This window comes from Leptonychotes weddellii, chromosome 10 (genome assembly GCF_054177405.1).
Source record: "Leptonychotes weddellii isolate Sample4059 chromosome 10, ASM5417740v2, whole genome shotgun sequence".
NCBI lineage: Eukaryota > Metazoa > Chordata > Mammalia > Carnivora > Phocidae > Leptonychotes > Leptonychotes weddellii.
In genome coordinates this window covers 10,986-38,018 of record NC_138378.1, presented here as the reverse complement: position 1 = coordinate 38,018, position 27,033 = coordinate 10,986, and the positions used below count along the sequence as shown (strand labels likewise).

Here is a 27,033-nt window from a genome sequence, read left to right as displayed (position 1 = left end):
TCTGAAAATCATGTGGCCCGTTGCATGGATGGAGCTTACTAACCCGGTTCTGTTCTCCAGGAGCCAATATGTGAGCAGAATTTTGATGCCTACGTGAGCACCCTCACTGACATGTATTCCAACCAGGAGTGCTACCAGAACCCCGAGAACAAGGACCTCCTGGAGAGCATCAAACGGGCTGTGAGGGGCATCCAGGTCTAGACCTCGTCATCCAGAAGCCACCCCGCCAATCGGGACACCTGGGGCACCCCGACTTGGCTCCATCGTTTACCTCCCTTGCCCTGCCCCCGCAGTGGAGATTCCCAACTTGCAGTGACTAGTTGGCAGCCCAGGGCGGCCTCAGGTGGGCTTATCCAAAGGGGTGCCTGGAAATCCGTGTCTTTCTCGTTGCGCTTGCCAGGCTGGAGGCCTCGACCTCCCCACACAAGTGCAGGGGAAGGCATGGCGTATTACAAAGTGATTTATTTTTGTTTTTTGAAAGAAATCTGAAGAGCAGCTCAAAGTCTCCAGTGGAAGCTCATGGACAAGGTTCTCAGGGAAGTTTTGGAGTTTGCAACCACAGTATTCCTTTGTCTGTCGAGGCTGGGAGGGTAGCCGTGGGCACGGGGCGGGTGGTCGTGTGACAGTGTCAGCCTGGAGCATGCACCCCAGGGTGCGCATCTGCTCGGTGAGGTCAATGTGGCAAGTGTGTTTTCTGTTTTCATTTAATTCAGTTTTGTCTTAAGGATGGAATAAAGCACTGTTCCAGAGGGTTAGAAATAGACCTACAGCCCATGGTCAACTTGAGGACTCTAACCTGGGATGCCCCTGGACGTTCCACATGAAAGCACCTCACACATCTAGGGGTGGCTGGCACCCCCAGCCTGCACAGACATGTACAGCTTGGGGTCATGCTCCCTCTTGGGGCTGCAGCCTTCGGATCCAGGTCTGGGTCAGGGCCAGGGTCTCTGGCTCTCTGTGTGTCCACCTGTGCCCGTGACCTGTCACTGCCGCATTATCCGGGTCACGGCCGAGCTCGACTGAGGTGGGGACGGCGTCAGCAAGTCAGGGAACAAATTCCTAATTTGGAGACCACCAAGGTTCATTTCTTTTTAGATCCATTCAAGATGCGAAAAAAATTGTAATGGAAAGTGTTAAACACAATGTTCCTAACATGTAAATAGAGTCCAAATCGATTGTGACTACAATTCCAAGTTAGTATTTAAACGTAGAGAAATTGCACTTCCTGGAAGAAATAAAAAAGTAGTTAGTTTAATTATTCTGTAAATTATTTAATTTTGTCAAGATGTAAGTATTTATATTCACAACCTCTTATGTTAACATTTGCTATTTATTTAACATTTTTATTTATTAATTTTGTACTATTTCAACTAGACCCCACACCAGGACACCATGAGAGGGAAATCAATGAAATCAAAGCAAAATTAATGATTGGACTATGAGATAGGCCACAAAAAAAATCTTGCTGTAACTTCTATATATAGAAGTCTTCTTATAATTTTGATGCAACCAACTTATTTTTTATATATTTTGTTATTTATTCTTTTAATAATGGAATTTTTAAAAAAGTATTTTGTAACTGAGGAATTTTGATAATTTGGGGATATTTTTCCCTGGGTCCAATGGAAAGAAAGACTTTTTGGTTTTCTTTACCCCTTTGGTTCCTTTTGTTTCAGGTACGGACAACAGCAAATGGAATTCTGTATTTATTATTTATTTACGTGTAGCGCAGATGTGTGTGCTCTGGCGTGTTTCTCGTGTTGCGTCTGTGTGCTGGTTCTTGATGGCCGAGTCATGCTGCTGAGAAGGAGTGCTGGCCACAGGCAGCACCGAGCAGTCCCCACTCACAGGCTCCCTGTCCCTCTGACAGCTCCAATACTGTGATCCCCTTCCTCAGGAAACGCGTGGAACCCACAGCACAGCACTTCTCGGTGTGTTTGCAGGGTGATTTCCTAATAAAAGTCCACTCTGACTGTGCACGGGAGTGGTGTGTGCTGTGACGTCGGTCTCTGTCACCTTCTTGGGGACGCTTCCATCTGGGTCTCTTCTTGATACCACGTGTGGAACCAACATCTTTCCCCCGAGGTGTGGTTCTAGGAAGTCTAAGTCACAGTGCCCTGCCCCTTCCCATGTGACTGGGCATGTGCAATGCACCACTTTCCCTTGGGCTCAGAGAGAAGTCTCCCTATTGGGGTTGTCAGACCGGGTGGGGTGGTGGGGGTGGTGGGGTTGCGGGGTGCAATGGGGGTTGCCACAGGCTGTCTCTTCTGGCCACAAGGAGGAAGCCATCTGCAGTAGGAGAGAGTTTGGACATCTGGAGGGAGGCAGAGCTGAGAAATGGAGAGATTACAGTGGAGGTGGAAGGAGGATGAGGGAACGCTGATCCTTTCAGAGCTCCTGGATCCAGCCATACTTGAAGATTGCCCACCCTTGCACTTCCCAGTTATGTGGGGCATGAACTCCCCCTCCCCCCTCCTCCCCTCCTCCTCTTCTTCTCCCCCCCATCCTTCTTCTTTTCCTTGTTGCTTAAGCTCTTGTGTTTGGCTTTTTGGTCTTGCTGTGGCAGCTCACTATTTTCACACTTTAGTGTCGGGTGGAGCTCTAGCTCTCCCAGGGTGAGACTTAGGTTTGGAGTTTCTAACCTGACTTAGATTTGGATATTCAACCTGATCTGTCAACCCCTTTTGACCTCCCTGGGAATCTGGTCCTGAAGTCCAACCTGGAGCTCCCATCTGACCTGACAAAGGAAAATTCTTAGACATTCTGAGCCTCATTTCCAAACCATGTCTGAGTCAAACAGGGTCCAGGACACCTGGGGGCATCTGGTGTGTTTGGAGGGCAGTTGACCCTTAGGAGAGCTGCCCAGGGACCTTCACTGCACCCCAGACCCACGTCCCCACCCCTGCTCCCCATTGTCTTTGCCTCTCTCTTTTGCCTCTCAGTGTCTACAATGGGCAGGCCTCTGAAGCCTGGCCTCTTCTCTTCTGGAAACTTCTATGGCTCCCTCCTCCTCTCCTCCACTCTTCTCATCTGCCTGTCGCCCCTTCCTGGTTTCTGCCCCACCCTGCACCTGCCCCTGTGGATGCTGTCCCCCTGTGTGCTCCTCAGAGCCTGCCCCAGTCCACATCCTGGCCTCCCTCCTCCCCTGGGTCAACATCCCTACAGCTCATGTCTGCCACATGCAGAGAACCACCTCACTGTCTCCCAAGCCTACTTTTCCCAGTTCTAGCACTTTCTGGGACTCCACTTGGACGTCCCACAGGCCACAGGACCTGTACCCAGGTGACCACAGTAGCCCACTGGCTGCTCCCATCCTGGCCCTCCCCGGGCCCAGCCAGATACCTGCCGTCACCCAGCTGAAGAGATCATGGCCACATGCAAGCTACCAAGAGGGGCCATCACACGGATGTCAACGTCACCACAGAACACCCATTGGGCCGTGGGTGCCGCCCAGACGGGGCACCCGTGGGTGCTGCCCTAATGAGGGCAGTGTGTGACTTGAGGAAAAACAGGCGGTTATTTGGGTTACGTGTCTAGCTGTGCAGGGATGCATGTATTATGGCTCCAGCCATGCCCTGTCTACCATAGGGGACGGTGTGGACACGGTGACTGCTGAGCTCCAAGGGAGCCCCTCCCACTAACTGAGGTGTCTGCTTGGGCTGGTTCTGGCTCCTGAGGGCTGGCCACCCCACGCAGCAGCTTCTTGAGCCAGTATAGGTCTTAGGGGCACACCGGGAGCCCCACAGAATTGAGGAGCTGGTACCGTCTCAGCCCTGTGGGGTCATCCCCAGTCCGCCACTTCCAGGATGAGGGGTCTCTGGGGAGGGGCAGGGAAGCCCACAGAGCCACCCTGCTTCCCACGTGGGATCGTGGGAGTGGATGTAGAGGAGGAAAGTACAGCTCCCTCCCCAGCACCCTGCCAGCGAACACCCCCTCATGGACCCACCCATCGCTGTTCATAGGGTACCTTCTGCCAAATTGGACACATTTCTGCCCGTGTCTTTCACACACTGTCAAAAATGTTTTCCTTGTATTTAATTCTGTTGCGGTTCTCTCTGTAGAAGTTGTCAAAATAGCAAAGGAGAAACCTGGTGCTGTTTATGTAAAGATAGTAAGGAATCCACCCAAGGCCCACCTGCTGTGTCGTGAAGACCAAGCAGAAGTGCTTTGAAGTCCCACATCATGCCCCTTGGGCTACTGCTTGAGACCCAAGCAGAGCTTGATAATCCAAGACCCCATTAGGCACCAAACATGGAAGGGCTCAGTCAGTCACAGCTGAGTCACCCCACACAAAACCCTACCTGGCTCAGCCCTGAGCAGGTACAGGAGAGAAGTAATGACCTCTGAACACCATGGTGCAGGCACTAGGATTATCCCCATCATACAGCCTAGGAAACTGAGGCCCAGGAGGCTGCTCAGGATCACACACAGGATTGGCTATGCAGCCAGGATTTACACCAGGCCTCTGGCCCCTGGGGTCTGTTCTCCTCAGGAAGAGGAAGAGGTGTCAGCTCAGCTGAGCTCCATGGAGCAGTGGGCGCGGAGGAGCCAGAGGAGAAGGTAGGAGGCACCAGGAAGAATCTGTCCAGGCGCAGTGTGGACAGACAGGTCTCCCAGTCTTGGGACAGTTGGCCTGGCAGACACCACTTCCTTCTGGGAAGCTCTGACCATTCCTTAAGGTAGCTGGGACCAGATACAGACTCTGAAGTCTCCTTGAGGTGGAGGCAGGTTCTCCAGCGATTTTTCTGGCTCCTCCTGCCTGCAGGGCTAAGCAGGGTGGACCATGTCCCTGCAGGGGCCTCTCCTTGCCCTCATCAGCTGGGCTGGGCTGTCACTAGAGCTGGCCAGGGGTTTCCCACAGGACAGTTAGGCTTGTCCAAGATCTGTTTTCTAGACTCCTAAAGGCAGTTTCTTCCCCTGCACACATTTTTAGTCAGTAACAGAAAGGACTAAGACGTGGTCCTTGTACTGGGACCACGGTCTCCAGAACATTCCTGATCATTCCTTAGCCACCACCACATTTGTACCCTCATGCTGTTCCCAGAGGTTATGACAGCTAGCTGCCTGGCCCCATCCCAGGTGCTGGCCCTCTGTGCGATTTCTGCCAAGTTGAGGTCTGAGGTGGGGCCTGAAAGCAGGTCTGGGATCACTGGGAGAGACCCCCAAGCACATTTCCTTCATGCAGTGCTGAATCCGGGGGGCCTTTCTGGGGTTTAGAACCCCTTGACTTTGAGAGATTATGTGTGCCTGTGTGGGGGAGGGGGGATCTTTTTCCTAATCCACAGCCCTCCCACATTCTTGAGCAGTGGGGAAATTTCCTGACTCAGTCCCAAAGTGTGGCCTATGAATATGACACTCATAATGGCCATGGGCTAGGGACCACCATTTGCACTGACTAGACCCTGAGAAGTTGACTCTCTGTGCTGCAGTTTCCTTATCAGCACAGAAAGAGGGGCATATGAAGAAGTGAGACATGTGCATTTACCACAGTGGGGACCGGGTCATTCTGAAACAGCTGAAACATTTGGATGCTCCCACTCCCCACCAGCTCAGGGTCCCTGGGAAGCTGCCTCAGAGGCATCAGTAAGAGGGGCCTGTGATGATGGTGGTCTGCTTCAGGCCTCAAGGCTCACTCCATGCCCATAAAACCCTTCCCTAGACACCACCGACTCACCCCCGCAACCATGTTGGGGGTGTCCTGGGGCACCTTTCAACAGTGTCATGATGCCCGATGCCCCCGCCCAGTGGTATGGGGGGAGGGGCTGATGCTGTTGCCCTGCATGTTGAGGCCCTCAGTCAGGACTGGTGACCTTCAAACATTGTTCAAGCACTCACACCCTTTACATGGAGTGTCACACAGAGCCGCTGGGCTGTTCTGGCCAAGGTAGAGGGTCCAAACTGGTGTAGCCTAAGGGAGATGCCCAGCATGTTTGGGAAATCTCAGACAGATGTTCCCTCAGAGAGTCTCTAGCTACCTCCCTCCCCAGCTACGTACAGAGCCTAGGAGACCACATGGGGAGAATCAGCCAAGTACAGGATGTGTGCTCCATGGGGGGGTGGGGATAGGAAATGTGTCTGCACGGGGTGGCTGCATGGACGAGAGTTAGGGGTGTTGGGCAAGTCCCCTTCATGGGGGCTCCTGGTTTTGGACACAGTAGCTCTTTCTGTCTGAGTCCGGGGCCATCTCACAGCTGGGGACCATGGGCAGGTCATTTCTAGCCTCTGTGCTTCGGCTTCCTTCTCTGTAAAGGAGTCCACAACACATCTACTGAAGGAGGGAGGGAGAGGGGGTGGAAAGGGTTGGCCCAGGCCCCAGGTCATGCACCATCTCCTGACACTCTGAGGACACCCTTGAACTCACCTCCCCTTCCCTGCAGCTTCCCATTTATATGAGCCACCACTCCCGGCCCCAAGGTCTGCCTCTGGTGGGTTGCCGAGCCACCCGACGTGTGACCACAGCTGCCAGGTAAGGCCTGGGTTTGTAGGCACCACCCAGGGCCCTCCTGCTTGCACCCCTAAGTCTAGGTGCCAGAGGAGCGAGTACATCTGCTGTTCCCACCTCTGCTAGCAACTGGTCTGGCCCGCCAAGTTCGGAGTTTGGTCTTCCCAGACTGGCCTCCCTTCTCCAAGGCTGCTGCCCACTCTTGCTCTCCCCTCAAGCCTTTCCTCTTGTAAGTTACGAGCTAGGGAGGAGAGTCTGAGGGGCTGGCAAAGGGGGAGGGGACCCTGGAACCCTAGGACTCACAGCCTAAGAAATGTGGTGGTGGCGCCTGGGTGGCTCAGTTGGGTAAGCCTCCAACTCTTGGTTTCGGCTCAGGTCATGGTCTCAGGGTGGTGAGACTGAGCCCCGCGTTGAGCCTGGTTAAGATTCTCTCTCTTCCTCTCCCTCTGCCCCTCCCCCCTCTCTCCATCTCTAAAGAAAAGAAATGTGGGTGTCAGCTCCTCAGGGTGCTCCCATCCCAGGTACCCTGTGGGCAGGCCTCTGGCCCTGGTCTGGCACTACTTCTTTGTGTCCTATATACATATATAAAATACACACACACACACACACACACACAGGAAGTGGGGTGGGGAGGGGATTTATTTTGTGGGATTGGCTCACTCAGTCGTGGTGGCTAAATCCGATATCTGCAGAGCATGGGGCAGGCTGGAGACCTGGGAAGAGATGATGCTGCAGTCTGGTGTCCAAAGGCCGTCTGGAGGCAGAATTCCTCCTTCCCTGGGGAATGTTAGGCTTTGCTCGTAGGGCCTCAAGTGCTTGGATAAGACCCATCCACATTATGGAGGGTAATTTGCTTTACTCCATGTTTGCCGATTTAAATGTTAATCACATCCAAAAAATACCCTCTGAGGAACATCTAGACTGGTGTTTGACCAAACATCTCGGCACCATAGCCTAGCCAAGTGGACACATAAAATTAACCATCACAGACCTCTTCCCACGCATTACTTTTTTATTAAAGTGGTTTGTTTCAAGACAAGAAATTATTTTTTAGACTCCCTTCTCAATCATTTTATGATACAAATACACTGGAGTTCACCAATACTTTCAGATAACATCAAACTGCACTCACCTGCAGAGTAGGAATAGCAGAGAAGTATGAGGCATTTCTGAGAACTGGCTAATTCCACTTGCTGCCTACAAATGGCTTATGAGGAGGAAGAATGATTTCTTCCCTTTTTGGAGGATGGTTTGGAGCGTCTCGATGCAACAGCGGCCTGGGGCGACGCCTGGTGGTCATTGTGGCCTCCTGTAATCTGCCATCCTCCTCTCGATTCCTTTGTTTGTAAAATATCTTTGTTCTCTGGGTGTTTTAAATTTTTCCTCTTTATCATTGGTTTTGAGCAATTTGATTATATTGTGCCTTGGTACTTTCCTTCATGTTCCTGTGCTTGGGGTTCATTGAGGGTTAGGGTTTTCATCAAATTGGGAAAGATCCGGCATTTTCTCCACTATTTCTTTTCATCCCGCTTGTGTCCCTTCTTTCTGGGACGGTCATTACAGGTGTGTCAGGCCACGTGAGGCTGCCCCACAGGTGCCCCTGATGCTGTCAATTTATTCTCTTTTCTCTTCACATCTTTGGCATAGTTCCTACTGCTGTGTCTTCAACCCTTTCTTCAGCAACATCCAATCTGCTGCTAATACCACTTACGGTATTTTTCAACTCAGACATTGTAATTTTTACTTCTGGAAGTTATATTTGGGTCTCTTTATGTAACCTCTGTGTCTGCACTTAACTCCTTGTTTTACGTCCTTCTTTATATTCCTGACAATTTTAGATTGGATGCCAGACATTGTAAATTTTACCTTGTTGAGTGTTGGGTATTTTGTATTCTTGTAAATATTCTTGAGCTTTGCTCTGGGACACAGTGGCCAGGAAACATTTTGATCCTTTCAGATCTTTCTCTGATACGTTAGGTGGGGTTTGAGCAGTGATCAGTCCGGGGTGAGCTATAACTCACTCCCGAGGCAAGACCCTCCTGCGTACTCTTCCCACTGTTCCATGAACCAAGAGTTTTTCCAGGGTGGCTGCTGGTAACCGACACCACTCTCTGCCTTGTGCAACCATGGCAGTGTGACCCTTTTGGACAGTTCTTTCCCTGGCTTTGGGTTGTTTCTGCACACACACATGTGCTGATTAGTTCTCTACTGAACACTTGAGGGGGAGCGGCTGCAGGTTCCCAAGTCCTCTCTGTAAATTTCTCCCCACCTGCACTCTGCCCTGGGACTTCCAGCCACCTTGCTCTGCGTGGGATCCCCCTCCCTGCCCTGCAGCCTGAAGACACTCGAGGTGGTGAGATGAGGCAACTGTAAGGGCTCAGCCCCCTGGTTTCTCATCTCTCAGGAGTCACTGAGCTTTGTTGCACAATGTCCAGGTTCTGAGAACTGTTGCTTCACATATTAGTCCATTTCTTGGTTGTCTCAGGCATGAGAGCAAGTTCAGTCCATCTTGGTCAGAGTTTCAGAGTTTCTTGGCACATTTCAGTTAGAGATGATGAAATAAATTCTGGAGATGAATAGTGGTGATGGTTGCACAACAACAAGAAATGTACTTAATGCCATTGAACTGTATCCTTAAAAATGGCTAAGATGGTAAATTTTATGTCTTAAAAATGGTTAAAATGGTAAATTTTATGTTATCTATATATTACCACAATAAAAAAACATTTTTTTAAAGGGCTACCTTAACTAAAGGAAGTCTTCATACTGCACTTTGAAGATAACAACACAACCCACTGCATGCAGCTCCAGCCACGAGTACCCAAGTCCACCCTGACCTCAGGCCTCTACACGACCTTCCCTTTGCCTGGGGACTCCTCCTCCAGATATGCCGACCACCAGCGGCCCACACATCCCCCAACCAAAGCCCATACCCCTCAGTTATTCTTCCCAACACCTGTTAGAGACACCCCCCAGCCCCCCATGGTGTGCATTCCACTCACGGAACAAGGCATACAAGTTCATCCAACTCTGTGTGTGTCTGGTGGCCTTTGGCAGGGCACTGACACCTCTATTTGACAGATAGGGAAACTCTGAGTGGATTGGATGCTGTCAGGAAGCAGGGACATCTCAATAAGTGATTATCTGTTAGAAGGGCGGGGCAGAGGGAGGCTCATCTGTAACCGATGAAAGAGCAGGGGTCGTTGCTATTGGCTGGGAGAGAGCTTGTCTGAGTTTCTGTGGGTGACTCAGGGAGCTTGCTTGGGCACGGTTATGATGTTTTGTCTCACTCTCTCACAATGGAGTGCCTCTGCAAGATGGTCCATGTCCAACAGGAGAACCCATGGCCTTGCTGTGAGCGCCAGGCCAGCTCCCAATGTCAGAGACTGCTCTTCTCATTCTCAGAGATCATATTAGTATCTACGTCACGGAAATAACCCATGTAAAGTGCTTACTGTGACATTCTACAAAGATTAATACTGACGGTATATGGATGGTGGGGCTGACATGGGGGGTGGGGGAAATCACCTTGGAGAGGCAAGCAGATGGGTCTTAAGGGAAGGCCTACAGGCCTGATGTGATCAGACCGTGCTTTAGGAAGACCACGTGGCAGAGCCCAGGGAGGGATGGGTGGTGAGAGGGTATGTAGGTCAGTGAAGACATTATCCTGGTAAGAGGTGAGGGATACAGGGATAAGACAGGGTGGAGTATATGGAGGGTGTAGACAGTGGGGAGAGGGCCAAGGACGGCTCTAGGACCTCTGTAATTTGAAACTGTCACAGATAAGCAAAGGAGCGCAGGTAGGAAGACCTCTGAGAGTCCGTGTCAAGGTCAGGAGATTGGTGGTAAGCCCTTTCCTCCACAGCAGCAGTGCTTGTGGCTGTTTGTAGATGGGTGGCTTCTAAGACTGTGTTCAAAGAAAGGGTTCTGCTGCTAAAAGCTCATTTGGAAAACCACAGGTGAGGTTGGGAAAGGAAGAGTGGGGTAGAATTTCACAAAGTTTACCGGGTAGGCCGTGCAGGCAGTTCACAAAGGGATATGTGGCATGCAGGCGGCAGAAGAGGACAGGTCCCAGGGTGACTGGGGTTGGTGAGGGGAGGCAGCATCGAGGATCTGGACACAGAACCACAAGGTCACTTTTGAGATGCAGAATGATCTTGACTGATGTCCGGCAAAGGTATCTCAGACTGTTCTCACATGGAGGGCAGCCTGAGCAGGGGCCATGTGCCTGGTCAACATCTAAAGCATGATGCTGTCGAGCACAATGTCCCTGTTTTGAGATCGGGTCCAACTTCAGCCCGCAGGGGCTTGGCCTCCTATGTGGTGTCCCACAAGGCACCGAGGCTTAGGTTGGTCTGCTTCACTAGGACAACCCTCACCTTGAGACAGAGCAGACACACCCTTACTCTGCACTCTGTGTGGGACACACATGTGGGTGCACACACTCCTTGGCTCCTCCAGGTCTGTAGGATCTGCAACCGCATCCTCTTGCCACCCAGCACATCACCCACCCAGCAGTGTTCTCCTCCTAGAGGCAGGGTTCTCCTCCTTCCTCCGTGGAGTTAGGAAGTTCATGTCTGCATAACGTTCCTTTTTATATTATTCCTATTCATATTATGCAAAAACAGTTCTCTTCGCCTTGTAGGACCCAAAGAAATTGTACCAGCCTGCCCCCTTGCCCAAACTCCATCATCCTCTAGGAACAAAAACCTTGAGAATCCACGATGCTGGGTCTTTGTGTCATCTGAGATGTCTCCAGTTGTCTGTTATGGAGACTACTACGCAAACCAGCTCCACAATATGGGCATGTATGGGTTCACGGTTCACTTTGTGGGACAGAGCCTAGATGGGGTCTACTCCAACTCCGTGTTTCTCTGCTGAGGCCCAGAAGAGAGGTGAAGGGTCTGCCCAGACGCAGGTGCAGGAGGTGGCAGCCTACTGAAGCCGAGCAGGGGTCGGGGGCTGCTTGCTACGGCTTCCTTCCAGATGTGTACAGGGCGGGTGGGTCCTGCCCACTTCCGCTCTCCCTGGTCTGCAGCCACCGGACCCTCTCTCGGCACGGCTGCATCCTTCTTGTCCCACGCACCTTAGCTCGAATGTCCCTTCTGTGTCACCCAAGCCAGAGAAGCCACTGCGTGAGTTACTGCCCACCACACAGGGTTTTCATAAGCCTTCCTCGCTGGGTCCTGGCTCTGGGTGGTGCGTGGAAGTCATAATCATCACCTGCAGCTGTCATTTGACCGCTGCCCCTCCAATACCCCCGAAGAGTGCAGGGCCGGCCCTGCGTCTCTGTCCTTCCTCTCACGCGCCTCGCGGTCAGTCCGCGGTGCGGAAGGCGCGGGCAGGGACCGCACCGGGGCCCACCAGCAGCGCCGTTGCCCCTTTAAGCGCCGGGTCCGGGCTCACGCGCAGTCGGGCCGTTGCGCGCACAGGCGCGGTGGGGCGGCGGATGTTTACGGCGGCAGAGGTCGGCGAGGCGCAGCCGGGCCGCGGACGGCCGAGCGGTGCCCGAGGAGCTCCAGGTCGCGGCTTAGGCAGCCCGATCTCGCGGGCCGGCCGAGCCCGGAGGTAGAGCCGCCCTCGCCGCCGCCCTCGGCCCGGCCTGTGGCGGGCGGCGGCGTCGTCTCCCCGCGGACCCCCCCCCCGCCTCCCCTCCCCTCCCCTCCCCCGGTCCCGAGCGCCTGGACCCCTCCTCCGGGGCGTCCCCCTCCGTTCCGGCGTCCTCCTATCCTCTCCCCGCCTGACCCGCCCCGTTTCCCCCCACCGGCGACTCCCCTCCCCCCGCCCCGCCTCGCCTCGCCTGGCGTCTGCCCTTCCTCCCTTCTCCCCGCCAGCGTTCCTCAGCCCTCCCCCCGCGGCTCCCCCTGCTGTCCCCGGGGTTCCCCCTCCTGCGTCTCTCCCCCAGTCCCCCAACCCACACGGAGAGAGAGGCGCCTCTCCTCCAGGAACGTGTCCCCTTTCACCTGCTGCGCTCCGCTGGGGGGTTGTCCCGGGTGCGCCCTGTGGTTTGCCCTCCAGCGTTCCAGAGCCTCCTGGAGGTCTCTCTCTTAGTGCCCGTTGCTTGCACCCTTGGATGTACTTGACTCTACAGACGTGCAGTTTGTCCCTAGCTTGCTGAGTAGGAAACGTTTGCAGTTAGTTCTGAGGCAAGTCAAGGCTTATCAACGTTTAAAACAATTCTACCTTGGACCTTTTCAGACGTTGACGGTCTAGGGGCACCCGGCTGACTCTTGATCTTGGGGTTGTGAGTTCAAGCCCCATGTTGGATGTAGAGATTACTTAAAATTAAATCTCTAAAAAAAACAAAAACAAAGAAACAGAACCATAAAGATAGTTGCCCTTCCAAGCCTTGGGGATACTAAGAATTGGCACAGAACCCTGGGACTTAACTTCACGTGTCTGAAAAAGGTCTATAGTTGGGGAAGGAGAACTTGGCTGGGCTTGGTGCCTGTGTTCCGTTTTTTTCCATGGGATGTGCCTCCCAAGTTGATGTGTGCTCCAGTGTTTCCCCTCAAAAAAGTTACCTAAATCTTTGCCTGTCCCCTTTGTTCATCACAAGCCTGTAATAGTTTTCTTCTTTCTTTTTGGCAGAGGAGTGGCTGAAGTAAACAACTCCGTTCTGGGTGTTGAGTAGACTGTCAATCAAGAATTAGTGAAGGCAGGTTCCTGCAAACAACTCAGAACTTGTGGCTGTGCTTGGGTGAAATAGAGCTTTAGAGGTGGAATGAGAGGGGACCTCTGAGGTGTTGGGGTCAGTGCCTAGGCCTCCTGGCCCCACCTCAGCTTGTACCTAACCTGGGACATCCCTGGGGGTGACAGGTTCGAGGTTCTAAGAACAGTTCAGTATTTGGAATTCTAGTTGTTAGAAAGCTTTTCTGTGTTTAGTAGAAATTATTTTCATCTAATGTGTTCCATGGATCCAGTTTTTATCAGTTCCAGGAATAGTATATACATGGCAGCCTTTCAAGTATTTGAAAAAAAATCCCTCTATATGTATTCCTAGCAAGTGTTCTAGGTTTTAAGATAAGTGTTTCTTTCATTATTCTGCCAGCAGGAGGTGTGGTTTTGGTTCTGTTCTCTTCTAACCAATGTGGTTGGACTGGCGCCTGCGGTTATTATGATTGCAAGACACCTTTCAGCAACAACCATCAGGAAACTGAAAAAAATAAAGGTTTATTACTTACGGAACCTGGAAATTTTATAGCATACCTGGGGCCACACAGTGAAACGGGGAAGAGAGAGAGAGTTCTAGCGAGCACAGGCCTGGGTTTCTGCTTGTATTGGGGTTGAGTGTGGGGAGCCTGGGGCTTCTCAGGCTTGCTCTTTATTCGGGAATATAAAACAAAAGAGGGAATGTAGAGCATGGGAAGAGAAAAGACAAGTGGCCCTAAAGGTCTGTTATGGAAATCAACTAAGATCTGATCTCAAACAAAGGCCTGGTTCTTCATGGAGTTGAGTGGCAGGAGGCAAAGCGTGTCTTCCTCACCAATCAAAACTTAAGTCAGGCCGTTGCATTACAAAAAAGACAAACCTTTCAGGGCTTACACCACAGGGTCCTTTCCCCCAGCTCATTTTCCACATAAAATTACCTTGTCCATATTTCCATTAAGAAGTGATATTCAGGTTGGAACACGGCCCTCCATGTGTAGTCTGACAAACCCAGTGTAGATCGGAACTGCACACCCCCATTATCGTGGCTTCAGGCTGTGTTGACCCAGCTATAGCCTCCTTGGCTGCCCGTCATGAGACCCTCCCATGCCTATTGCTGCTTAGCTGTCTTCCTCAGTGTGCTCTGGCAGTTGGTTTTGGAGCAGTATGAGACTAAGGAGGTCCTGTTGGCCAGTTACCCCAGAGTAGTGACTTATATTGGGGATTGCAAAGTATAATCAAGTACAGCATCCAGAAATTATTTCTCATTACTTTGAACAATTGGATTTGACTAGATTATAGATCCATATTTGGTTTGGCAAGGATATCTTTGAATCTGTTGTTGGTGTTTTTGGGTGGTCTTACGAGCAGTCACAGGGGTGGTCAGGAATAAGCAGTCATTGTATCCACTGTGAGGGAGTGGTAGATGACCAGGCAAAGTTAATATTCTCAGACCCTGTAGATGGTCACATCCATCCTACCAGTGGCAACAGGGGGGGGGGGGGTTACTGCATAGTTATGTAGCCTGTCATTTGGGGCAAAGATTACCAACATGTTGTGTTAAAGAATGTTTTCCCTTTGAGAATTTGAGAACGTAGGCCTTTGGCCAGACAGTCCTGGGTTTGAATTCTAGCCTTCTCTTCATGCACTGGTGTGTGATCATGAGCAAAATAGCTGCTGGGTCCCAATTTGCCTCAGTATGTTGTGAAGCTAACATGAACTCCTGTGACTGGCGGGTGGCGCCTGTAAAGATTGTAGCTCTTTTTACTAAAATGCTAGCTGTTGTATATGAATAAACTTTCAGAGTGAGGTGAAGTTGAAAATAAGTGATAGATTACATAGTAGAAAATAAAATGTGTCCAATATCTAGTTAGTGTTTGCTTTCTGAAGATAGAATGATGGTATTGAGCTAGAATGGTAGAACATTAGGAACAGAATTAGATCCACCGTGAAAGATGCGTGCTTTCCAGGCCTTTTCCTAAATAGACCTTTAGGCAGCAAACGCAACTCCACTTTGAAGCAGTGACCTAAATTTTAAGATGACTGTCCTAGGCTTGGGATGTAGACTGTAGCCTCAGAACTAAGTGGCTTATCGAAGATTAAACTTGACCTCACTAGCACTTTATCCAGTCGGCTAAGTTCACTGACTGTGGACCATAACCTTGCAAGGGCTCCAAAACATCTTGAAATGGCGTGAAAAGCTAGTAATTGGACCATCCTGGTGATTTGGAAAGTACAATATTCAGCTCTAAAATCTTGATGATGAAGATGAAGTGTTCCAATCGTGAAATGTTAGAGCATTTATACTAAGCCCTATGTTTTACATATTTTGGGTATTTGTTGTGAGAAGCTGAAGATTTATCATGTGTTCATTTATTTTTATTCCTGGGATAACCTCTCCCACCACAATTGCCAGTAGTGTGCTCGGGATATGTGTATGGAAATCTCTTCCCTCAGTATTTATGCTTCTCGTTCCGCTGTTAGAAATCCAGAGGATTGTGAGGGGGAAAGCAAGGATAAACTTTGTAATAATAAATGATAGTATGTTATTATGGAAGTTGTCCTGAAGCAGAAAATGTATCAGTCTTTGTGAAGTCTGGTGTTTTCTGTTTTTTGCCAACAATTTACATCAGATGTTTTGTAAAACATGAAGTAAAATCATTCTTTTGGAAAGAGTTACATGGGGTACGTATAAAATTGGAGAAGATATTTTTATGGTTCATGAAGATGAGGTCCATGTGAATTAGATGGAGGCACATTGTATGTTAGCAGGTGGCTCAGAAGGGTTCACACTGTTGCTTTTTCTTCTTGAAGGCAGTTGGGAAGAAGGTAAGCAATGGACCTTTTATTGTTAAAGAGGTAGAAAGGTTGCATAACATACACTTCCAAAGGGGGTGTAGGAGCTCTTGGAGCAGCTGTAGCCTGGAAACAGATTTTGTATTTGTTACAATAAAATGTCCTATTGGGTAAGAGTTTTGTTAGTGGTATTTTTGCCTGAAATTTGTACATCCGAATATCCAAATGAACAGATTGAATGGATTCCTTGACCCGATGTGTATGTGGGGGTGTAGAGTTGTTGGGTAAAATTTAGGACACCAGTTAATTTTGAATTTCAAGTAAACAATAACTTTATAGTATTTGTTGTTTATCTTTATTTGATTTTTTTTGCTTTTAAAGATTTATCAAAAGTGATCTGTAGCACTTGAAATATTCAAAGAGAAGTTGATATTAGTGTGATTTTCTAGACATATCTGTGTTCTTTTTATGCTTATATCCACTGACTTTGCCATATGTGAATATATCCCTGTTAAGGCAGATCTATATTCAAGATAATTTTAATCCTAAATATCCGATTTTGTAGATTGACGACTTAAAGTAAAATATTGAGTTCCTACTTTAATGATGTTTTCAGTTGTCAGATACGCATTAGGTACCTCAAGTTCATTTGAATTCATTTGATATTGTAAATTACAAACTTCGTGATGGATATAATGGAATTTCATATTTAACTGTTTTTTTTTTCCTTCTGAATTTAGCGGGGTTGGGGTGGGGTAGGTGGGTGCTGACCAAATATATTCCATCTGTGGTATTTTCAGAATTCAGAATTTGAAATTGGCATGTTATTAGAACTTTAACTCTCGTGCTCTTACCTTTAATGTAAATAGCTCTTTAAAAACATTTTTAATTGCAGTGTTGCCTAAGTGTGATCTTGAAGATGGGAGGTGCTGTGAGTGCTGGTGAAGACAATGATGAGCTAATAGACAATTTGAAAGAAGCACAGTACATCCGGACTGAGCTGGTCGAGCAGGCTTTCCGAGCTATTGATCGTGCAGATTATTATCTTGAAGAATTTAAAGAAAATGCCTATAAAGACCTGGCGTGGAAGCATGGCAACATCCACCTCTCGGCTCCGTGCATCTACTCGGAAGTGATGGAGGCCCTGGACCTGCAGCCGGGGCTCTCCTTCTTGAACTTGGGCAGTGGCACTGGCTACCTCAGCTCCATGGTGGGGCTCATTCTCGGTAAGTCTGGACAGAGTGGGGCAGAGCACCGTCTGTGTCGTGGTGCAGGAGGAGAGAGTCCGCTGGCGGTGTTGTCTGATCACCTTCTGAGCATCGTCTGCTGTGGTTTATGCGTAGTCATTGGGTGGGCTGGGGAAGGGAGGGCTCCGAGTTTTCTGGAGGAACCCCTCCTGTTCCCTGCCCCCGCCCGCCTGTAGCTCCACTGTCTGTTCAGCACACCCTCCTTCTGGACAACAGAGGACCGAGAGAATTGTGTAAATCGGGACTTACAGTGATTTCTTGTTTAATACAATCACCCGGCCTGCTTTGTCACTCTGTAAACTGAGACTAAGTTTACAGTTCCCTGGAAGTTAAAGTTCTTCCAAGCAGTTTTGTTTGGTTTTGTTTTAATGCTCAAAGAGTTAATGCCTGTAAGTTGTTCTTTGTAAATAAATTCCAGGGATGGGAAGGATTTCACAGGTTTTGTCTCTTTTCCCAAATAAGTTGTGAGACTACACATGGGGATTGGCATTTTTGTTATTGAAACAACAGTATCAGATAATTGAGGGTTTAGGTGTCTGTTTTTACTCTGAGACAGAACGGTTTTGCCAGAGGAGTAACAAGGGCTGACCTGTCCTTTAAAGGATTTCTCTGAAGAGGAAGTAGGGCGGGCGCTGCTATAGCATCTGTGAGGGGGGCAGCATCCGGGCCACACGGGCACCACAACATTGTTTCTTTGCGGTTGTTACAGAAAATCTTAGCAGTGACAGTTCGTTCTTGTGGGTATGGAATGAAATTTTTGGTTCTTTATAAGTTCATAGACTTCGGAATTTGGTGAAGTCTTGAGACTGATCATTTGACTTAGGCTATAGATTGCTGTCCTCAGATTTTTAGGTTTGTTTTTTAAAGCTAAATGCTGCTTGAACTTAATTTGTTTTGGATTAAGACTGCTTTGTGAAGAGCCCAGGTGATGTATCATTCTGGAATTAGTGAAAGGTAATTCAGTGGAGCAGAGAAATTGGGGGAGCTAAGGATGAGATGCTCTTTGGCAGAGAGGGTGTCAAATTGACTAGGTTAGAAATGCTGTTGAAAAGAATTGAGATGCTCAGTTCTTACAGTAAGCCTGAGGTGACCTGTTGCACTTGACATTCCCTACAAATTATAAACAGCTTCTGTTAGTCCCCTGTTTGCTGGGAATGTAATTAGATGGTGGGGTGGGGAGAGATCTAAAGGAAGGGAAGCTTTTTTGGGGGTTGCAGTGATGTATTTGAAGGAGGTGAAGGGAGAGTTTCCTTTCATGGATAGACATCTTGCGTTTGCAGGGAGGAGGCTGCACGCACTGGCTGATATCTCTGTCCGGATACCACGTGTTCTGGGCCTCCCTCTCCAGTTTACTCAGCCTTTAATGTTGTTTCATGCACATCACTCCAGAGCTGAAGACCATTTTGGCTTCCCATTGCCTGCAGATGTGAGGTCTGGAGTCTTTCATCTGACTCTTTTTTAAACCCAACTGCCTTTCTGCCTGGCTCTGAAGTTTATCCCTTTTCTGCTGTACTCCTGTGCAGCTAACCTGAAGTGCTGTGTGATTAGGGAGTGGAGTGCCCTCCTGCGGGGTGGGGATGGGGGGTGGGGCTTGCAGTCTGGCTTCAGTGCCATGCCCTTGATGTCTCAGTCCTGACTCCTCCCGTGCCCTCCCTCCCCTCTTAGTCATCTTTTTATTGGGGTGAGTCAGGGGCTATGTGTTATTACTGTATTTGGTGTTAAGCTTCTTGGGGATAGGAACTATGTCCTGGATCTGTTATGAGAATTAACTGCTTAATAGGTTTTGATAAAGGGTGAGGGGCTAATGAAACTATGATGAGTGGGGAAGTAAAGGTTTTCTTGGTTTCTGGCACGTGCTGCTAGCCAGAGGGCAGTGGGATGGAAGTCAGTGACTTGGCAGAGGGTCTTGAAATTGGATAATTTGGATTTGATGTTGTAAATAGTGAAAATGTGACTTCTCAGGTAGGGTGTGTTTTAATGAGAATGTTTTAGCATCAGCAGATGTTGAGAGAAGAGAGCCCCAGGTGAGCTGTCCAGGTCGAGGAGAGGGAAGCCATGGCCTGGGGTGGGTGTTGTGCTGTCGGGGGACCAGGTAAGCCCAAGTGCAAAATATCAAGATATGGGTGCACAGATGGTTGCTTATTTTCCAGTATTTCTTTTGGACTGTAGCGTTAAGTGCTGCACTGTGACTTCAGTATGTCTGTCCAGGAAATAAAGTTTTACATGCCCTGTTGATTTTCACATGGAGATATTTAAAAAAATGGCTGTGTAAGTTAACCTGTAGTAAATGAACAAGTGTGAGGTGTGTAGCTTAGTGAATTTTTATGTAAGTATTCACCTTCATGCAGGCACCACCCAGAACAAGGTACGGCGTAGAACCAGCACCCCAGAAGCTCTCATGCTGCCCCTCCCCCTCCAGAAAGGAGAGCACCCTTTTCTCCATCATCACAAATAAGTGTTGCCTGTTTCTGACCTTCATAGAAATGAATTCCCACAACAAAGAGACTCACCTAAGCTGTCTGTGTCAATAGATCTCACCTAAAGGCAGTTTTATACAGAGGGAACACCTTTATTGTTAAGTGGGCTTGTAACTTTTCTCACAGCTTTATTTCCAATTATTGATAAATTTCCTTTGATATAAAAAATGTTTCATTGTGACTTGGTTATAGTTTTATTTGTTTATTTTGTTTGAGAGAGAGCGCACGTGCGTGAGTGGGGGAAGGGGCGGGGGTAGAGGGGGAGAGAGAATCTGCAGCAGACTCCATGTTGAGCACAGAGCCCTACTTGGGGCTCGATCCCACGACCCTGAGATTATGACCTGAGCTGAAATTAAGAGTCGGACATTCAACCGACTGAGCCAATCAGGCACCCCTGTTACAGTTTTATTTTAATCATGATCGAAAGCTATTTGTGTCCATGTCTGAGTGTCTGGGCGACCTTTTGGAACACAGTCCTGAGTCCAGTTTCATTTGGAAATAGCATTTTTCTTTTTTAATTCGTTAGTGAGATCTTGAATTCTTGGTTGCGGATCTTGGCCTTTTTTACATCTTTGAGAGCAGAGCGACCCAGGCTTTAGAAAGCTGTGACATGGGTAGTGTCAAAGAAACAAGTATTTACAATGTGGTGAGCATAGTCTACCCTGCATATTTAAAGATTAGCTTGGGTGATTTAGGTCCAATAATATGATAAGACCTCAAAACCTTGTGGATTTCTTCATGTAATTATACATGCTGAATCTGGTACATTGTAGTTGATAAAATAGAAATAAAGAATAAGAGTTCTTGCCCTAGTTCTAAAAGTTTTCTTATTCTGGAACATTTTAGGTCCTTTTGGTGTGAACCACGGGGTTGAACTCCATTCGGATGTAATAGAATATGCAAAGCAGAAGCTGGACTTCTTCATTAGAACCAGTGACAGCTTTGACAAGTAAGATCAAATACTGCCCTTGGGTTGCTGTGTGGATTATAATTTAGACTTTTGATTAGATGGGAGACATAAGTTTATTAGTGTTCATACACCAGCAAACAGGATTCAACTTTGGGAGGAGAATCAGGGGTATGTGCATAGTTGTTCTAATTATTTTTTAAATATTTTGTGCTTTTGAGGGCTTTAGGTTTTTTAACTATGATACCAGGGAAAGGTAATTTTTCACCAATATAATAAGAAAAGGAAGTAGAATGTTCATTTTGCCCAGTTTTCATGTTTCCAACACAGACAACAATTTATTACCTAATGGTTTCTAAGACAGAATTGTTGCATTTGTCTTTAAATAGTATGTATAACTACCTCTTGCAATTTTTTTTAAAAAAGATTTTATTTATTTATTTGACAGAGAGATAGTGAGAGCAGGAACACAGGCAGGGGGAATGGGAGAGGGAGAAGCAGGCTCCCCGCCGAGCAGGGAGCCTGATGCGGGGCTCGATCCCAGGACCCTGGGATCATGACCTGAGCGGAAGGCAGACATTTAACCATCTGAGCCACCCCGGCGCCCCTCTCTTTCCATTTTTAAATAAGACATTAAAGTTCTTACTTTAGGGTTTAGCATTTGTAGAAACACCAGATGTAGTTTTCTTTCATTTTACTTGTTTTTATATTTTATTTTTTTAAAGATTTATTTATTTGAGAGAGAGAGAGAGAGCGCGTGCATATGCACACAAGTGTGGGGGAGGGTCAGAGGGAGAGGGAGAGAGGGAATCTCAGGCGGACTCCATGCTGAGTGTGGAGCCTGATGAGAACTGGGCTCAGTCTCACGACGCTGAGATCATGACCTGAGCTGAAACCAAGAGTCGGACATTTAACTGACTGAACCACCCAGGCGCCCCTCATTGCACTTGGTTTTAGTAGATCTTAAATAAGGTAATGATTTATAAAAACAGAGCAAAGACAGTGATGATTGGAGGTTAGATGATTTAAGTCTGTATTATGTTTATGACATTCACTTTCAGAATATTTTGTTTGGAATTTCTAGGGTTCTGTTTATTAATAATATAATTCTTTTTGGAGGTCTGACTTCCATCTTTTGGCTCTGTCAATTGTATTATGTCATTATAGGGTTGTTCAAGGAAAACATAACCTGTGGTTAGTATAGACTTACTATAGATAGACTTGCTATAATGTGATATACTCAGTTACAGAAAACATTTTTTGCTTTTAGATTTGACTTCTGTGAACCTTCCTTTGTTACTGGCAATTGCCTGGAGATTTCTCCAGATTGTTCTCAGTACGATCGTGTGTACTGTGGGGCTGGTGTGCAGAAAGAGCATGAAGAGTACATGAAGAGTCTTCTCAAAGTAGGGGGCATCCTTGTCATGCCACTGGAAGAGAAGGTCAGACCCCTCTCCTAACTGACACGCTTAACTATTGGCCAAGGTCTGTTCCAAGAAGTTTCCATATATTTTTTCCTTGTATTCCTCATGACAACTCCTTCCGTTTCACAAATGAGGACACAGGCAGGGACAGGTCATAAAGACAGCCTAGCTTGGGCCAGGGCCTGACTCAGGTAGGCACCCTAGAGCCTGCACTGTAAGCCCTTACCCTCCTCTCCGTTCTGTCTCCTGCTCTCTCCCACCTCCCTCCCCTCCTCCACAGCTATTCTGGTATGCTTATTCTATTGTTAGAATTATATGTAAAAATCATTAGAGTAGTTCTATTTTAATTGTTAAATTCTGTGACCGTGAGCATTATACAGGAGTCCCTTCCTTAGGAGGAATCTTGTCTCAGTCTGCTGTTGGGTCGTGCAAAATCATTAGAGCAGTTCTGTTTTAATTGTTAAGTTCTGTGACTGTGAGCATTATACGGGAATCCCTTCCTTAGGAGGAATCTTGTCTCGGTTGGCTGTTGGGTCGTGCGTGTTTCTGTACGTTGTAGCTGTTGTGCTTCATTGAGAAAAACAAGTTGTAATAAACAGGCAGATTAATCAAACCTGAATTGGTCATCAGGGAGAAAGTCTCAGTCACAAAGAGCTAGGAAAAATGGAAATGATAAAAATTAGGAGATTGTGCATTTTTGTGTGATTTTCTGCAATTTAAATATGTTAGCGTTTATTTTGTTTAAAAAGGAATCATTCATGGTTGAAAATCCAGAACATGTGAACATTAAGAAAAATTGCTCACAATCCTCACTTTAAGCACTGTTAGTGTATGATTCTTGTAGTTTGTACCCTTTTCCAAGAAGGTCATTGTGCATACGGTTTTATTTAATTGATGAGATGATTTTAAGCCATTTAACATTTCGTATCATCCTATTGAGTGCTTATATAGTAACCTGTGGAATAGTTGACCATAGTGTATCCTCTGGCTCCTGGAAATGGACACGAGGCTGTGTGTATAACATTCTGTTACTTACTATTATATACAGAATGTAGTGAATATCGCTAAGTAAAACAAAATTTTTATCCATAAATATTTCAAAGTGTATCTATAAAAGATAAGGGCTGTTTTTTTAAGATATCACAAAACCATTATCAATCTAAAAAATTACCAGTAATTTCTTAGTTATTTTCAAATTGGCAGCTAATGTTCAAATTTTCCTGATTGTGTCAAAATTTGTTTGAATAGTTTATTTGGATCTCCATTTAATATTTATGTCTTGTATTTGGTGGATCTTTCTCTCTCTCTCTCTCTCTTTTTTTTTTAAAGATTTTATTTTTGAGTAATCTCTGCACCCAGCATGGGGCTTAAACTCATGACCCCAAGAGCAAGAGTTGCACGCTCCACTCACTGATTGAGACAGGCTGGCACCCAGGGTTGATATATCTCTTAAATGTTTTTTATCTGTAACTTCTTTTTTTCTTTTTTTTTTTACTTTTTCCTTGTAATGTACTTGTTGAAGAAATCAGGTGATTTGTCTTACAGAGTTTCCTATAGCCTGGATTTGGAGATTACGTATCCCTGTGGTGATGTTTTACATATTCTTTCTGCTCCCTGTTTTCATCATAAATTGTTAGTTGGATCTAAAGACTTGCTTAGTTTCCAGTTGGACTTAATTTGGGGGTGGAGGGGTGCAGGAATACTTAACCTGTTACAGTGTACATTCATATACAGGCACATCATGCCTGTGGTCTCTTTTTCCGATGCTAGCAGTGCAGTTGTGGTCCTGATCCGTTATTTCATTAAGGGATGCAGAACAATAGGTTCTGATTCCATCATTTCTCTTCATTTAGTACCTCAAATACTTTTTTCTTTTTAATTTTAATTCCAGTATAGTTAACATACAGTGTTATATTAGCTTCAGGTGTATGATGAAGTGATTCAGCACTTTCATACATCACCCAGTGCTCATCAACATAAGTGTACTCTTAATCCCCTTCACCTGTTTCCCCCATCGCCCTACCCACTTCCTCTTTGGTAACCCTCAGTTTGTTCTTTAAGAGTCTGTTTTTTGTTTTGTCTCTCTTTTTTTTTTTTCGTTTGTTCAATTGTTGTGTTTCTTAAATTCCACATATGAGTGAAATCATATGGTACTTATCTTTCTCTGACTGGCTTATTTTGCTTAGCATAGTACTCCCTAGCTCCATCCATGTCATTGCAAATGGCAGATTTAATTCTTCTTTATGGCCAAATAATATTCCATTGTGTATAGGTATGCTGTATCTTCTTTATCCATTCATCTATCCACGGACACTGGATTGCTTCCATATCCTGGCTATTGTAAATAATGCTGCAGTAGACATCAGGGTGCATGTGTCCCTTTGAATTAATGTTTTTATATTTTCTGGATAAATACTTAGTAGTGCAATGCTGGATTGTAGGGTAGCTCTATTTTTAACTTCTTGAGGACCCTCCATACTGTTTTCCAGAGTGGCTGCACCAGCTTGCATTCCCACCAGTGGTGCAGGAGGGTTCTTTTTTCTCACGTCCTCACCAATGCTTGTTCCTGTGTTGTTGATTTTAGCCATTCTGACAGGTGTGAGGTGGTATCTCATTGTGGTTTTTTTTTTTTTAAGATTTATTTATTTATTTTAGAGAGAGAGAGAGAGAGAGAGAGAGCATGAGTAGGATGGGCAGAGGAGAGGAAGAGAGAATCTCATGCAGACTCCGTGCTGAATGTGGAGCTTGATGCGGGGCTCGATCTCACGACTCCGAGATCATGACCTAAGCCGAAACCAGGCATTGGATACTCAACCAACTGAGCCGCCCAGGCTTTTGTGCTTTTGATTTGCATTTCCCTGATGATGAGTGATATTGAGCATCTTTTCATGTGTGTGTTTGCCATCTGGATTCTTTGGAGAAATATGTGTTCATGTCTTCTGCCCATTTTTAGATTGGACTATTTGGTTTTTGGGCATTGAGTTGTATAAGTTCTTTATGTAATTTAGATACTAACCTTTTATCGGATATGTCATTTGCAAATATCTTCTCCCATTCAGTAGGTTGTCTTTTAGTTTTGTTGGTCGTTTACTTTGCTGTGCAGAAGCTTTCTATTTTGATGTAGTCCCAACAGTTTATTTTTGCTTTTGTTTCCTTTGCCTCAAGGGACCTATCCAGAAGAATGTTGCTACAACCGATGTCAGGGACATTACTGCCTGTGCGTGCTCTCTTGTAGGATTTTTATGGCTTTAGGTGTCACATTAGGTCCTTAATCCGTTTTATGTCTTTGTGTCGTCTTTAGTTTCTTTCATCGGTGTTTTATAAATTTCAGAGTAGAGGTGTTTCACCTCCTTTTTAAGTCTATTTCTAGATATTTCATTCTTTTTGGAGCGGTTGTAAATGGGATTGTTTTCTTAATTTCTCTTTCTGCTGCATCATTATTAGCGTATAGAAATGCAGTGAAATAAATAATAAATAAAAAAAAAAAGAAATGCAGTGAATTTCTGCACATTGATTTTGTATCTTGCAACTTTATAGTACCTGGAATACTTACATAAAGAGAAACACCCTCATCAGTTATTTGGTTACACTAAGTACACTTTATAAGGAGAGGCTGGATAAATTCTGATTCCTAAGCTTTATTTATCAGTTTCCTCAATAATCTGGTTCTCTAGCATCTGTTGAAGGTGGTGACTAATAAGTTTTTATTTGGTTTCTAGTGGTGGTGTGAATTCATGGATATAGACATACTTAAAATTTTAATCATTGTATGATTCTTATTGAAGCCTAAAATGCTCCATCTTGGCCAACGGGCATCTCTTCAGTTTGGCTCTTGGGCTCTGATATACCCTCAGTAGTCTTTGATGGTTTTATTACTTTCTGGTAAGAAAAGATGTTCCACACTCATTTTGTGTATTTTTTACCACGAAGTTGGAATTAACCATTTCTGAGGATCTCTGTTAATTTTAAGTTCAGTGGGAATCGGTGTTTAGGGACCACAGGTGGGGCCTTTGTCGGAACCTTCAATACTAGGTTAGTTTTTTACAGTAGAATTCTGGAGCTAGGAAGCCACCCCCATACATACTTATGTTTTTGTTGGTTTGGCTTTTGGACATAAAACACTCCATGGGTTTATATTGGTACTTCCGGCTCAAAGTTAGGACCAGGGGGTTTTTCTGACTTCTTCCGTCTTAAATCAGCATTATCTGTGTCCTGTGCCGGAAGGCCTGCTCCCTGACTGTCCTTAGATTGCCCTTTTATTCCTCTGGGGATGTACACATTCATGTGTTTGAAAGTCACTGGAAATAATGCTTCCCTGTGAGGTTATCCTGCCAGGCTGACTTACAGCTCTTTTGTTTCAGTTTCTAGGAATTGCCATATTAGGTTTTATAACTTTGTTAAATATTTACAGGGTTCCAAGGTCTAAATAATAAACACTCACAGAATTTTTTTCCATGTATGTCCCCTCCACTTCACCTGTAGGTAACCACTTTGTTTTTAGTTTATTTGTTTACTCAAAAAATACATAAGCAAACACACTTTTTTCATAACTTTACTTTGGTGAAGATATGCACATTTTTTTCCATTCTGTGTATTCATCCAGACATATGAAATAGGAATTGATAGTTTTAGGTGTTATCATTGCTTATTGTTCATTTTAAGTATTTGATATTTGGTATACGTGGAAATTCTTTTCTGTCCCAGTTTTTTTTACTTGAAAATGTTTTCTCTTGGTGTGTGAAAATGTGGTTGTTTGATGGGCATTTGGGTTCTTTCCACCCTTCTGCTGTTTACAAGCAGTACTGCTGTGAAGAGGGTGTGCATAGACATGTTTGTGGATATTCTTAATCTTTGTCTACACCCAAGACCTCTTCCAGGTGCAGTCTCAAAAGCAGAAGTGCTTGATCAGAGACTCTGTATTTTAACTTTGGCCAACTGCCTTTTGGGAGAGGAGCCACCCATGCCCTTGCTGACAGTCCCACCTGCTTATTGCTGTCATCATTGTGGATAGCAGGGCTACATGTCCCCATTTTTGCTCTTCTTTCTCAGGTTATTGTTTTAAATACATCTTTATTTAAATTGTTATTTTTTT

The 27,033-nt window shown here is 46.4% G+C and overlaps 2 protein-coding genes across 7 annotated transcripts in view; both read left to right on the top strand.

Annotated features, from left to right (window-relative positions):
• Nucleotides 1-1,967, top strand: part of MYT1 (myelin transcription factor 1) — a 65,962-nt gene extending 63,995 nt beyond the window's left edge. Inside the window, exon 22 of the mRNA XM_081832249.1 lies at nt 61-1,967. Within this exon, the coding sequence (XP_081688375.1) occupies nt 61-201 (141 nt within the window). The 3' untranslated portion in view covers nt 202-1,967. The remainder of the gene's footprint in view (nt 1-60) is intronic.
• A 9,902-nt stretch (nt 1,968-11,869) lies between these two features.
• PCMTD2 (protein-L-isoaspartate (D-aspartate) O-methyltransferase domain containing 2) overlaps nt 11,870-27,033 on the top strand; it is a 22,729-nt gene continuing 7,565 nt past the window's right edge. The window contains exons 1-5 of one of the 6 annotated variants that reach the window (XM_081832331.1): nt 11,874-12,010; nt 13,034-13,100; nt 16,782-17,112; nt 20,457-20,559; nt 21,788-21,959. In XM_081832331.1, the coding sequence (XP_081688457.1) occupies nt 16,806-17,112; nt 20,457-20,559; nt 21,788-21,959 (582 nt within the window). In that variant the 5' untranslated portion in view covers nt 11,874-12,010; nt 13,034-13,100; nt 16,782-16,805. The other 5 variants (XM_081832329.1, XM_081832333.1, XM_081832330.1 and 2 more) reach the window with 5 other exon arrangements.